General features: G+C 34.6%; 1 protein-coding gene across 1 annotated transcript; it reads left to right on the top strand.

The window, feature by feature from the left end:
* Window positions 1–182: 182 nt before the first annotated feature.
* On the top strand, window positions 183–15,386 carry Rs1 (Dead-box helicase Rs1). Its single transcript, XM_085960773.1, has 14 exons — window positions 183–391; window positions 521–607; window positions 720–864; window positions 2,295–2,398; window positions 3,490–3,679; window positions 4,023–4,258; window positions 4,926–5,053; window positions 5,230–5,427; window positions 6,661–6,914; window positions 7,411–7,484; window positions 7,631–7,811; window positions 9,515–9,709; window positions 13,047–13,189; window positions 14,947–15,386. The coding sequence occupies exons 1-14, from the start codon at window positions 287–289 to the stop codon at window positions 15,310–15,312; spliced, it is 2,406 nt and encodes an 801-aa protein (XP_085816899.1). The 5' UTR covers window positions 183–286; the 3' UTR covers window positions 15,313–15,386.

The following is a 15,386-nucleotide window of genomic DNA, read 5'->3' as shown; positions in this document are numbered from 1 at the left end:
TTACAGTACAGCCAATCGCATAATTTATCCGTGATAATTAAAAAACAAGACCTAATTTCGCATCATTATTTTCAAAAATATAGGTACATATCAACATACTATAGTATAACTTCAAATTATTAGAAAGTATTCAATCAATTCAATGACAGCAATGTTGGCGTGACTGTAGATCTATGGTCTCTATGGTTCAATATGTGTCATATTGTCTATGACATGTGTTTTTGACTTTTAATGAAAATTGAACTTTTTTTCATTTTCAATATAAATTACAAACTATAAACTCAGGATGATTGAAACAAAAAAGAAAGCAAAGTACGCCGATTTAATTCGTACAATAAATGACGAAGATGAAGTCCAAAATTTATCAGAGAACTCCGAGGAAGAAGTCGAGGTAACTGGTTTTGTTTATACTTGCATGCTTGTTATTTATAACCTCAAAATGTATAAAAATCATTTATTGAATTTTTTAATTTAACCAGTGATTGTTTTGAGTATTTGTTCTTTTAATTTATGATTCCAGTATCAGCCCTCCAAACAGAGGGAAAAGAAACAAGCCGACTTCAACCCTGGATTTAAGTTCGTCTCATCTGTTGAAGAGTATAATAAGGTATTTTTATTTTATTTTCACACATATTTTAATGATCGTAATATAACTTCTGGTGTATAAATCATTTTTGTGTTCTTTCAGACTGTATTAATGATTGATTTTAATGTTTCAGAATACATGGGATGATTTGGCAAAATATGTGAAAAGAAAAGCAAAATCGAAAACAGATGATAAAATAAAAGAAATGAGAGAGAAAAATAAAAGTTCCAATGATGTGGACATTAAGAGTGAAGATGAATCTTCAAATTCGGATGACGGTGAGTCAAGTCTAATCTCTGATCTCATGTTTGCCTTTAATCAATGGCTAACATGAGATAATATAATATGTATCTTTTGACAGATTTCGAAATGGCGGGCAATGCAGTATTGATACTTATCACCAGGTGGACAGAATTTTTTAAATAATAAACACATTAAAAGCATTGTTGAGTTGTAAGCTTGAATGCCATGCATGTTTTAATTGCGAGATTCTCCAATTGAACATAGTTATACTGCATTGCCTATTATTAAAATTAACCTTTCCTGTTCTGTGGTGTCAAGTTACATTACACAATTTTTAAAATATTTTATATTCTACTTAATATTATATTCAATTCATCCACTTAATATTTTAATTATTCTATAATCATTAACAAAACAAATAACAAATGATGATGACAAAATATTTATGTTGCCAAAACCCGCAATTCCATTTTAAAACACTCTTATCTTTATAGATATACCTACCATCAGAAATCATCCGGTGCTCGAATTTATAACTAAGCTCATCACATTATAAAAAGTATTGAATAATATTATGTCAAATGTTAGCATATTGTGCCCTCACTCAGCGGACAACTTATACTGGTGGATCTATAATCTAATGTCTTATAGTGCCAGACGCTCAGGACGAAGGGAAAGGCAAAACTCTAAAAAAAAACACAAGCCCATGTCTAAATTAACATAGTCAATCTGTTCAATTATTTGTTAAATGAGGCGTCTACTTACAAAAACGCGACAACTCCACAATTCAATATTTTCGGGAAACAACGTTTTTATGTTTCAAGCTTCAATTATTTGTATTAACACTGTCACGAGTTTACCAGATGCTACAGCATGGGAGACGCCCTTTTTAATATTGAACGTTCCCTTATTGGTTGACTTAAACACGCGCAAAATCAACCAAGCTTTAAATATTATGAAACACGGACTTCGCGCTTTTTGTAATAAATCAAGACTTAAAATATTTTTTTTCGTAGGTTTATGTCGCGTTTTGGAATTTATAGATCAATACATATTGTGTAAAATTATACAAAGAATACATGCGTATTTTTTTCTCGATTTTGACGTATCTCACTTATCGCTTTTTGGAATTAGACGCCTCAAATGGACTTATTTTTATTAAGTATAGTAGAATCTCACTAATACGGCACTATCTGAAGAAATTACTGGAGATAGTTTTGAGTGACAAAACAATCTCTGATGAGAAATTATTTTGATAAATAATAGAGTTGCCAGTATCCATTCAACTTGATTGATTTTTCAAATTCTATTTTCATATTTTTTATTTTCAAGTTTTCATTTATTACTGTAATCTGGCACCATCATGTTTTATTTGTAGTGCCGGATTAGTGAGAGTCTAAAGTCTCTAGTCTCTAAACTAATATACAAAATTAGTTGTATTAATGTAATGATGTCACATTTTTAGATGGTGCCGATTGTGATGACATACATATTTCTGATGATGAGATGAAGAATGATGCCATTAAAGTCAAGCCAAAAAAACTAACAAAGAAGCAGAAACTTAAAGAGGTAAGCCAATACATATTCTGTAAAATCTTTGATATCAGTTACTTACAATTAAGTAATGACCACTCTTCGAAAAATGGCAAATAAATTTTAACACCTTAAATTTATTTCCTTCCTAAATATTAGTTTGAAACCATAACCTGGCTTTTTGTTATAGTAAATCTACTAAGTGATACGATAGTTAAAATCCTAGTTTTGAAAACTATAGCGCATGGTGTATGACGCATTGCATTGTATGTGTTAGGATAAGTATGTACGTTGACACATGTACTTAGATCTTTGTAAAAAATTCGCATGGTAACCTGTAAAAAATTTTCCATAGGCTTTTCTGATTCTCAACTACATATTTTGCATTGCAACATGGCGGCATAAACAATACGGTGACCTCTTTTGACTCTCGTCATACTGAACGTGTTGTTTACTGTTATATGCAATGTTTTTTTATATAAATATTTTATTATTAACAAGCTTAAGTACTTCGTGGATACATTTATCTTAGATATTTAAAAAATAATAAGTAATTATCTTTTTAATATTAAAATATCTGTGTAATACAATATGAAAATAATTCTAATAGGTCAAACAAAAGAACACTAAATTAAAATCAAATCCAAAATATGCAAACCTTATTGATAGTATGAATATGTAGTAAAAAATTCAAAATTGGATGGAACAAACAAACAACAAACTTTGTATTTTATATAATACGGATTTAGAAACCTTCGCAGGTGTGCGCACAACTGACAAAAGTTTCATCGAAATCAGATGAATGGTATAGGAACGCATACGAATAGAAGAAGAAGATGGTTGTACTAATTCAGAAACCTTTGCTGATGTGCACACAACAACTCACCAAAGTTTCATCGCAATCGGATGAATGGTATAGGAACGCATACGGGACATACAGACAGACAGACAGACATTCATTTTTATATATAAAATATAGCCTATAATCTTCGCGCAAGTGTAAGCAATAAGTCGACAAAGTTTTATCGCAATCGGATGAACGGCATAGCTGCACATAAAATACGAACAAACAAACAAACAAATATCGATTTTTATATATTAGATATGTGGTTTTTTTCTTCTTCCAGGAGTTGGACAAACTCGACAATCCGGTTGTGGAATATGACTCTGATTATTTTGAAGAAGCCCCTCTGTACGATGAAAATGCTTCATTTTATTTGATGAATTTGTCGAGACCACTTCTTAAAGCCATCAGCGCAATGAATTTTGTTCATCCTACTCCTATTCAATCAGCCACAATCCCAGTCGCTTTATTAGGTAAGTTATTTATGTATGTAGTATAATAGTATAATAGTATAATAATCAACTCTTAAAATCAGTAAGGCAGAAAACCCACAAAAGGCGACTTAGTGAGGTGTGAAATTTGTGAGCTGTTTACAAGGCATTCATTTCACAACACTTGTTTCGGTTTTTATTAATTACTTAAGAGGTTTTAATAAATTAATTTTACTACTTTATTTTTCGTAACTCCTACATGATTGAATATGAAGTACAAAAACATACATGTGTCATAATTTTAATATTTTTCTTTAATTGGTCCGCTTTACCCGCTTCCCCTATTGGTGTAAGAACTTTAATACATGGTCGTATTATTTTCCAGGTAAAGATGTGTGTGGATGCGCCGCTACGGGTACAGGCAAAACAGCGGCTTACATGCTGCCGACATTAGAAAGGCTTCTATTCAAACCGCACACCGGCACGCCTGTCACTCGGGTTGTCGTATTGGTACCGACCCGAGAGTTGGGTGTACAGGTATACCAAGTCACAAAACAACTTGCACAGTTTACCAACGTAGAAATTGGAATGTCTGTTGGTGGATTGGATCTTAAAGTTCAGGTAAGAGCTTACTAAACTTTTTTATCGTGATGCCCTTGGCACCAGATCATTGAAGCGATGTATATATACGGTTAAGACTTCTGAAGTATATATTTAAAAAAAAAAAGGATACAATAATTTTGTAGGTTTTAAATTTTTTGAATCCAAGAAGTTCTGCATTAAATTAGATATCTGTTCAATTGCTATTTAAACTAGGATGCAGGGTATTAGAGTTTTTCTTGCCAGATCCATCATTTTTCACTGCATAGTTACCTTTCTTGCAAAAACTGCATAACATTAAATCTAGTGTTTTTTCATTTATAACATCACATTTTGTCGATGCTCCCAAAAAAGAAACTCCTGATGTCGAACTCGTGATATTAATTTTTAAAATATCGTCTAAAGAAAAAAATATGTAACTAAGTACATATCTAGATACTGATTTTTTTTGGTATGAAATTTTTTAGGATCAGCTTAAAACAGTATTTTACCTTTTTTCCTCAGATGTATTTTTCTGCTAAATTTATGAAATAATGTGGCACTTTTTAATAGATTTTTTTTTCATCGTATCTGGAATTTTCTGTCGACAACAGCACATGTACATAATTGATAACATTGGTCAGAAAGAATGGTTACATAATTATTGTAAATTTAGTTACAATACTACTACGTAATTATATATTTTTAGGAAGCGGTACTACGTAAGAACCCTGATGTCGTAATAGCCACACCTGGCCGATTAATTGACCATTTGAGGAACACTCCATCCTTCAGTCTTCACTCTATCGAAGTTTTAATTCTCGATGAGGCTGACAGGTAAGCTCACCAATTATTGTTTAGCGACCATTGTAAATTAAAATAGGGAAATTTAGAATAAAAATAAATTGTTTCCCGATTGCAATCAATATTGAAGAATATTTTAAATTGGTCTGAAACGTACGCATGAATTCAACACTAAATGATTAACTAATAAAATTGAATCATTATTACAGAATGTTGGACGAATACTTTGCTGATCAGATGAAGGAAATCATAAAAATGTGCTCGCCCAAGCGGCAGACCATGCTGTATTCGGCCACGATGACAGAGCAAGTGAAGGAATTGGCCGCGGTGTCCCTGTCCAAACCTGTCAAGATCTTCGTCAATTCCAATAAGGAGGTGGCTTTTAATTTGAGACAGGAGTTTGTCAGGTAACTTATCTTCTTCTTCTTCTTCTTTCACCCTGTCACGTCCCAACATTGGGGGATAGGGCAAGCAAAGGTTGGCGCCACTTCCCTCGGTCCATCGCCAACTCCTGCGCCTCCTGCCATGTCAGACCTGCAGCACGTAGGTCGCTTTTGTAGCATCGCTGCAGGGTGAGGAAGGGCCGGCCACGGCGACGGAACCCTTGAGGCTGTGCCACAAGGGTACGAAGTACCGTACTCTTTGGCGGCATCCGGAATACATGTCCCAGCCACGTATCCACGTAGCCACTTATCTAGTATTTTATTATTTAAAACACGTAAGGTGAAACTGAACTGTGATCGATGATTGTTTATATAAATGCACAAGACATCAAATCGTCACCTCAATACTACAACTAGAGAACTTCATTTTTACTGTTTTTGAGATAGCTATTGAATATGATTCTACATTTCCTTCTCTACAAAATGATATACTTAGGTAAGTCAGAAGTTAATGGGAACTGTATTAATTTTGTGTTTGAAAATATTAGATAACTTTAAAACCATAAATGCGTTTACCTTTAAGATTTGTAAAATGTAACAGACTGACTACATACATGGACAAATTGTCGAAAATACACTGCGCTTCCGCCACAAGGATTCAGGTAAAAGCAAAAGTCATCGATTAGTGAGAGGAAATCAGATATCGTCACATGTTGCTCACCCGAGGTTGCAGTTAAAAGGGGGTCGGATCCGATGTTGTACTAATGTTAATGCTTACCTAGTTAAATTAATCTACTAAACTGTACTCTGTTTAATCGTCTGAAAAATATAAAGCGTTCTCCACACAAGTTTTTATTTATTGGATTTGCCCCTCTCAGCCTTAATATTCGGGGCCCAATCTAGAATAGAGGATGAGAGGCAAGCCGACTGACATTACCCAAGAATCATTGCAGGTGATGTCAGTTGGAAGCTTGCCCCTTGCAGGGCGGACCACATAATTTGAATTCTCTAATTTATTTGTAAATTGTACACTGTCTTGATCTTTAAAATATAAACCATTTTCTACGCGGTTTATTGATTTTTGGATTCAATACCCCTCAGCTTTAACAGTACCAATATGTTCTACATTTTAATAATGTGTATGTCGTAAACAACATTTTTGTGTTTCTCCCGTTGTATTTTTACAAACAATAATATGTAATGTGCCCCATTTTTATTAGCCAAATAAGCCGTTGGTTCTTTTTCATATCCATATAGAATCCGTGCAGGGCGTGAAGGTGAAAGAGAGGCCATACTAGGCGCCCTGGTCTGCCGCTCGTTCCGCTCCCACTGCATGGTGTTTGTTGGCACGAGGAACCAGGCTCACAGGCTTCATCTACTTCTCGGCTTGTTAGGTGTGAAGTGCGCCGAACTCCACGGGGCTCTTCCCCAGCCACAGAGGTTGGCATCACTTAAAGAATTCAAAGATGAGAGAGCCGATGTTTTGATTGCTACCGATGTTGCTGCCAGAGGTTAGTGATTGAATGTCACAAAATATGTGTGTATGTTTAACATTCCTTTATCTAGGACTGAGTTAAATTCAGTTGGCAATATGTAGTCAAATTTTCACTTAATTGTTAACAAGATCCTAGTGTCAATCTCAAAATATTACATCACAAGTTAATTTTTAGATATGTAACCAGACAATATATATTACAAAATGGTAATGTTTTGTAAATAGTCTACGACTACGTTACAGCATAACCCCGTTTCGGTTTATATTTCTCGATCCAAGATAACTCCACTGTGTTAGGGTGACAAACATTACTTTAACATTACATACCCCGAGATAATTATTGCTTGGAACGCATCATAGCATTTTTATCATATTTTTAATAATCTCGGTGTTAAGTGTTACATTTGAATAGATCTGATGGAGTTATTTACAAAATGATTACATATGGCCACTAGGTAATGTCAAAATTAGAATACATTTTTATCTAATTATTTGTTTCAATTTATTTTCAGGGTTGGATATTAGCGGTGTAAAAACGGTCATCAATTTCATAATGCCTGCGACAGTAGAACACTACATTCATAGGGTAAGAATGTGTTTATTTGAAAGCAATATATATTAACTTAAAATTCACTTCTGAAAATCTCCAAAAGGGGTCTCATCACAGATGATTGTATTATCAGCCCGCGATAATAATAACTATAATGACTATAATGTTTTTATTATTTTCAGGTTGGCAGAACTGCTCGAGCAGGAAGGGCAGGTGTCTCTGTTTCATTAGCGGGTGAAAAGGAAAGGAAACTTGTCAAAGAAATTGTGAAAAGGGCCAAGAATCCTGTCAAAGCCAGAGTTTTACCACCAGAAATTATTGCAAAGTACAAGACGAAAGTTGATACTCTTGATCCACAAATCGGTGAGTTATTTGAAAGGATAAGATCGTCACAATTATTAACGAAATCTTAGGTAACATTTCGGATGCTTTGTTAGGAAATTATGATCTGATTAATTTTTTCCGCGTTTACACGTGCATGGATTTACTGCTGACGTTAATAATTCAGAATCTTCTTAAAATTTTTGATTCATGCATGCAATCTTGCCAACTGCATGTTATTAATACAGTAAAATCTCGTTAATACAAATTCCATGGGACCGAAAATCGAAAAAAAATTTATTCATTACGAATTATGAAAAAAAAAAATTTGATTTTCATTAATTTTGTTTCTGATCATAGATGTGCCTACCGAATTGGGTCATAAAATGTCAGGATTATTTTTATTACCTTCTTAAAATAATGATTTTTGATTTTTTAAGAAAAGTCTGTCACAATTTTCAATGACTGGCTCATGAAATAGTGTACTTTATTACGATTTATTGAATATTTTTGTATGCCAGGGACTCTGAAATCATTTCGAATTGAAATTCGAATTAAAGGTATGGTTTTATATGAAAATAATGTTTAAGGGACTTTTTTTTCGGGAAAATTTCGAATTACGGCGAATTTCGAATTATCAGTGTTCTTACTAACGAGGTTTTACTGTACATTTTCTTGTTATGGCCGCGATATAGGCACTATTGCTGGCAGTAAAGTCATGCACGTGTACGGGCGCTATTATGTCGGTTGCCTAATTAGTAAAGAATATTGTCCGGAATGCAATGAATGTGGCTTTATGTCTAAATATTTTTTCTACCACGTATGCATCTGAGATGCTCCAAATTATGTATGTGTGTTCAATTAATATTGTATAAAAACAAAATTTAAAATGTCCACATCTCTGAAGCTTATAATTGTGGAATAGGTTGGTTCACTGCATACTATAAATGTACCACACTGTAAGTAGGGTTTGATAGTTAGAGATAGTTAGTGTTAAGAGATTGTGAAAAGTGGGGCGAGTGAAAAACCTTATACGACAGACAATGGCGAAGGGTGGAGGTAGGCTGTTAAGATCCGCCATAAATGGTGCAAACTAAACTTGTGTCAGTCATACGTATTTGTTATCATTGAAATAAAACTACAATTTACAAATATTAAAATTCAATTAAACCCTGCGAAAACCAAGCCATAATAGATAATAGTCAAAAAATACTCGTCTATCTATAAAATATCTAAAATTATGCAATTAAATCATACACAACTTTGGATATTTTATATATAGAACAATATTTTTTATCTATTATAGTTTGGCTTAGGCAGGACTTATTTAAAAAAATGAACCAACTATATGTGTAGTATGTATTTTTAAACCAATGAAAACAAATAAGAATGAATGAAAATGTGTGCACAATTTTGTTGTATCGCCCAAAATACACCAAAACTATTATGGTTTGGTTTAGGTAGGGTTTAATTGATTTTTAAAAACTTACCAATACCATCTGTAAATTGTAGTCTTAGTTCAATAAAAACAAATACGTATGATTAACAAAGTGTAATGTGCACTATGTATTTATAGCGGACCTTAACAAACTACCTTCACCCTACGCTACTGGCAACAGAAGCAATGTGAACCCTGTCGGTGATAGCTTTAAAATGTAAATTAGCCCCACTCGCTTCTTGTGCACGTCAAGAAATTGTATCCAATTATGCAATACAATGGTAATTTTAATGCTTTTTGATTTTAGAAAGTATCTTACAAGAAGAATATGCAGAAAGACTCTTGGCGAGGGCGGAGAATCAGCACAATAGAATGGAAAAGAGATTAGCGGGAACAAATGGACCAGCAGAAAGGGAAAGACCCTGGTTCCAAACATACCAAGAACGCAAAGCAGAGAAGGAGAGGTTGGCCATTACTAAAAAGGAAAAGCCTGGATCTAAACGTGAGTGTTTTTACTTAGTCCTTTTGTATCTGAATTAGAAAAGAATATAGTATACTGGTTGTAACAAGGCCTGAATAAAAACGAACCATAAGTGCTAGTGAGAAAGCATTCAACATGCTTATAGCTCCGCAATATGCGTTAGAGTAAGATAGAATTTCTACGGCTGAATTAAATATTTTTTGTACGCGTCGCCGGTAAATATTGATTTGACTACATTCATTTAAAAACTGCAAGCATGTGTTGCAGAAATCTATTGTTTTGAGTACATTCATTTAAAAACTGCAAGCATGTGTTGCAGAAATCTATTGTTTTTGTGTTAAATATGAAGTTAGTTATAATTATTTTTAGTTAATTTAGTAGAAAATATGGTTAACTATGTTGTGTTTAACCCGGCACCTGCCTCAAAAATCGTATGACGCACCATAACTACGCATGAATTTCATTATCGTCTTTGTTCTATACTAAAAAAAGCAATAAAAAATATGTCACAGCTCCAGTCGAGAACCCAAAGCCATTAAGATAATTTCGACACACTAAAAAACCGTAATAAATCAGTTAGTTACTAATTTTCAAGTGCATATCGATAAATCACATATTAATGTCTTCGGGTTGAGTCGTAAACAAATATAAAGGGGACCCTTTTAATATATTTAAACTACACAAACACTTCACTTATTGAATATTATTGATAAATTAACACGAACTCACATATTAAAAAAAAAAACAAATACAATAATAAACCTATTTTAAAATTCTTTAGATGTGTGATATATTTTAAAGCAAGGTGACAGACATAACGCAACATCACACGTTGGGCACATATAGCGAGAGAGTTTTGTTTTTTTCGGATTTTTTTTAGAATTCCCGCATACGAAACATCTTCTTCTAGGCTTATCGGTATTTTGTGTCGGTAAAATGTATTCTGGCAAATGTCCCGTTGCACTTTTGGGCAATAATCGTACGGGATTATCACTAGTTGGCGCTGTCGGCTTAGGCAGGGGTGCATTTCAAATTCTCACACAATATTTGTCCACTAGTTGTTTTATTACACAGAGTTGAAAATCGCCCAATGTTTTTTTGTCAGATTTAATAAATTTATATAAATAAAAAGCATTTAATAAATATAAGTCGATCATGTGGAATGCGACCTTTTTATACCACTTGATCGATTTTCTCATACACGACAAGTTGCTAAGCATCATGTCGGACTTATCTACCGTACCCATATTTTTGTTATAATCTATAACACATTTTGGTTTTTCAATGTTTTCGCCAGTTCTATAGTTCACTTTTCCCGTTGGTCCAAATGATGCATCGTGGAGGGTGGATAGCATGTGAACATCCCTCCTATCGTGCCATTTCAGAGCCAAAAGTGGACTATTGTACTTAGCCTCGGTATCTCCCTTTTTCAGTTTGCTGAACTCTGGCATATCTTTACGATTTTTTCTCACTGTACCGCAAGCATTCGTTTTGTGAGAGTGAAGGTATTTAAAGAGCGCCGGACTCGAATACCAGTTATCACACCATAAGGTGTGACCTTTCCCGATATAGTCTTTCATTAGCGTTGTCACTACCGCACCGGAAATACCGAGATTTTCATTGTCTTGTATGTCAGTCCCTTCCCCACAATAAATTATAAAGTCAATAATATATCCTGTCATTACGTCACACATCACAAACATTTTTATTCCAAATCGATGTCTTTTGGAAGGAATGAATTGTTTAAAAATTAATCTACCCTTAAACACGATTATGCTCTCATCTATGCAAAGATTCTGATACGGTATCATCGTTTCCCTAAAAATTGTTCTTGTGTGTTCTAACAGTAATCTAATTTTAGCTAGTCTATCATTTGAGGCGGTCACACTAGGATCAGAAAAATGAAGCATTTGTAAAATAAGTTGGTATCGATTTCTAGCCATTATTTTCCCAAAAATGTCTGCATGCAGGTAAGGATCGGTACTCCAATGTTCCTCTATCGACGTGTGCTTATTTCGAGTCATCAGCATTGATACGGCAAAAAATGTATACAACTCCGGCACTGACGTGTCTGTCCAATTGTGTGACCGCGATTTCGGTCCGAGGTCTCCCGCACTGTACGAATGGTTAAAAAATGTATTCGTTTGGTTCACTATTTCCGACATTATATTTTTATTCAAAAAATGTTCAAAGAAAAGACATTCGGGAGAGGATTCGTCCAAGTCGTTCGATGTCATGCCAGATCGACAATCATTGAATTCGTGAACTATTGGAATATACGGACCAGTTCTCCATGACCGCAAAAATTCAATTGGCTCGTCAGAGTCCGTATCGTCAACATCATGATCAGTCTCATGTTGTTCCAATTCCTCTTCCGACATGTCATAATCTGAGTCCAATTCCTCATTAGTACGCACATTTTCTTCCTCCATATTTACGCACTATAAAACTATGAAATGTTTTTAAAATGTTTAACTACAGTATTAAGAAACGCCAAATCACAGAAACCATTAAACTCACACACCATAGTTATTGATATCAGTATTAATTTTCACATTCACTAAAATGGGACACGGTAGACAGTACAAAAAGTATTTTAAAAATCGCGATAAAATAAAATCATACGTTCAATAGTTAATCATGCCAGTTTTAATGTGATAAGTACACCAGACAGCAAAAAAAGTATTTATCAACGATTGCGGTAAATATTCAACTTGAATGCGATAAATACAATCCCGCGCAATGGCCCGCTCGGTTGAAAGTCTGTCGTATACTGCGCAGTTGCGGCGCGCAGTTCAAACTGATTTCTGTCGACCGGCAAAACTTGGCCGTACGAATTGGTTCGAAACTTTGGTGATTATTTTATATTTAGAACCAATGCTTTTAAAATATGTCATAGGTGGCAGGAGAAGGACAAATCAGGCCAAATTTACATGAAAAAATCAGTCCCGTATGATAAATATGGACGCGGTGGCATCGATTTATACACATGCGCATTGCGAATTTGGCCGATTTGTACAAGGTGTGTGACATCGGCGCCGGCCGGGTTAAATTTGGTAGCCGTACTGAGAAGCAACATGATGGTATAACGTTTCATAGTTAAGTTGATAATAAAAGCTTTATACGCAAGAAATACGGCTTCATTTTGCCGAACAATACCCACTCTCTTTATAATATTATCCTCTGAGGGTTGTATGTAATTAAATTCAGAAGTGGTTTCTAGTGTTTGGTTCGCAGCTCATTAAAATAATGTGATATGTAATAATCAAAATAGTGACTTCACATATGACAAACTTAAAAAAAAACCATATTACATATGTATGTATTGTGAATAATTGTGAATTCCTCTTTGTTTTAGCAAAAAAAATGAAAGACAGAGACGATGAAATGCCTGTCAAACCAGATGATAATAAAAAGAAAATGAACGATAAGAAGTCAAAAAAGAAAGGTGGTTTTAAGAAATTGACTCCCGAGGAAAGGGCAGAAGCTGATTTAGAAAGGGTAAGGCTATTTCTATACAGTCTCTATTAGGAGGATGGTCATCGTTAGGAGCATGATAACCCGGTATGTGTCTTCCTCCAACAACTCTCTACACTTAGTCCTATCCCACACTTAACCGGTTTCTAGTTTGGCACCCCAAACATATCGTCGGTCCCTATTAAAAAAGTCGGATCTGAAATTCATTTTCGGATTATTACGTAAAAGTTATTTAAACATTTTAAACATTTATCAATCACAGTTTTTTTTGTTTGTTTGAAAAATTTCGAGATACTCAGGTTAAAAATGACGGATCTACCGAGAGTGTCCGAATAACAATGTCGGTTATTACCAACCGACATTGTTGGCTGGGCGTGGGTGAGCAAGATGAGTCGGATCTGACAGTTGCTGCTATGTTCACCGGACAGACGGATGTTTTTATAAACGTTTAGAAAAGTTTCTATAACCCGTTTTTTTATTCATTATGGCAAGCAATAGGTCACAAAGGATATTTGATGAAACATCTTTGATTGCTCGTACTGAAAAATAGCATTTTGCAGATCCGACTTTTATAATAGGGACCGACGATATGGTAGTCATTGGTAGCTCCAGTGAATTTTTGGCCTGCCTCTTTCAAGCTCTATTGGATTCCTCGACATTACTTATCAGTTCATTGTCATTCATACGATGCACATGACCTAGCCAGTGCATTCTCCCAAACTTGACTGCAATTTTCATTCAGACTGTAGAGCTCAGTATTGTATCTTCTTCTCCGATTGTTGCCGTCTCTGATTGGCCCATAGCAGTGGTGAAGACTCTATATGTACTAGGCTTTTATTTAAAACTTACCTAAGACTAATTTAAATAACCTGACGACATTTTTAAGGTAAAAAAACCAACAGATTCATCTGTCTTTAAGTATTATATTTAGAATTCACGTACACATAGATATACTGTATCTTAGTCTATCGAATCTTCTACTAACACATGTAAACATAGGTTTGGGATTATCGAAAGTTTTTTTTGTATGGAATTTGAACTGATTTCTTTCGGACCCATGCTTCTAACAACATAGCCTACCTACCTTTGCTCATATTATGTAATGGCTGTTATTTTACGCAAGTGGTCTGAGCTTCCAGCAGCCCACTGGGTAAGAGAGCCGACTAATGATGTTATAGAATTTATAGTGCAAGTTTGATTCCTGGTTGGTCATCAATTGGATAATATCGTCGTTGATACTAGAAAAATGTTTAATTACGTTTTAATCGAAAATTGACTTTGAATGCCATCTAGTGGCCGTTGTTAATATCTACCCATCCTGCAAATGATGTAATTCCAAAAAAAATGTAAAATTGTTAAATCATGGATGATTTAACTGCATAACCATATATTTGTATACGAAACCATAATGTTTTTTTCTCTCCTGTAAAGTAGCATTTTTGGAGTTACACAATTTTCTAGTTTCAACAACGATATATCTATTTTGGTACATGCTGTTTTTTTTTTAAGTTTAATACGTAATGTTCAATAAAATACTGAAGATGGAACAAAATTCATATTCAAGTCCCGTTTATATGGCTGCCCTAGGACTTTTTTTAGTTACCTACTGCAGCCTACCTTCCTTCAACACGCACCCTTCGTCACTGGCCCATATATATTTATTTGAATGTTTAGGACTCGCTCATTTCACAGTCCAATGACTAGGTTTCTGAGCCTAAGTGAACACACGCTTAGAGGAATGAGTAATAAATAATATTACTCTATTTGTGTTTATTTTGCAGGTGGCATTAGTCCAAGCACGACTTTCAAAACGGAATAAGAAACAAAAGAGAATACGCGTTGTGCACGATTCTGAGGCGGATGGCGCAAGATCATTGCAGAAAGCGGGCCAGAAGAGAAAGGCCAGCAGTTTCACGGCCGATCTAACTGACGTATCCAAAAAGGGAGCAAAGAGAATAAGATACGACGCCAATGTGAAGCAAAAAGAAACCCAAATGAACAAGAAAAAGCAAAAGGCAGGAGGCAAACCCGGTGGCGGATTTAAGACCGGTGGGAAGGGATCGAAATCACCTGGTAATAAGAAGGGAGTTAGGGCACCAAAGGGTAAAGCGTATGGAAAACCTCAGAAAAGCAAGAGAGATAAATAAAAATTTTACACTAAGAATATAATGTTGTTTACTGTATAAATTTTTATTTTAATAAATGGTTATATTTTAATAAT

The sequence above is a fragment of the Rhyacophila brunnea genome, unplaced genomic scaffold (assembly GCF_057557595.1).
Source record: "Rhyacophila brunnea isolate RB1 unplaced genomic scaffold, BYU_Rbru_1.0 scaffold_12, whole genome shotgun sequence".
Lineage (NCBI taxonomy): Eukaryota > Metazoa > Arthropoda > Insecta > Trichoptera > Rhyacophilidae > Rhyacophila > Rhyacophila brunnea.
The sequence above is the reverse complement of the archived record's forward strand: the minus strand, read 5'-3'. Positions and strand labels throughout refer to the sequence as shown.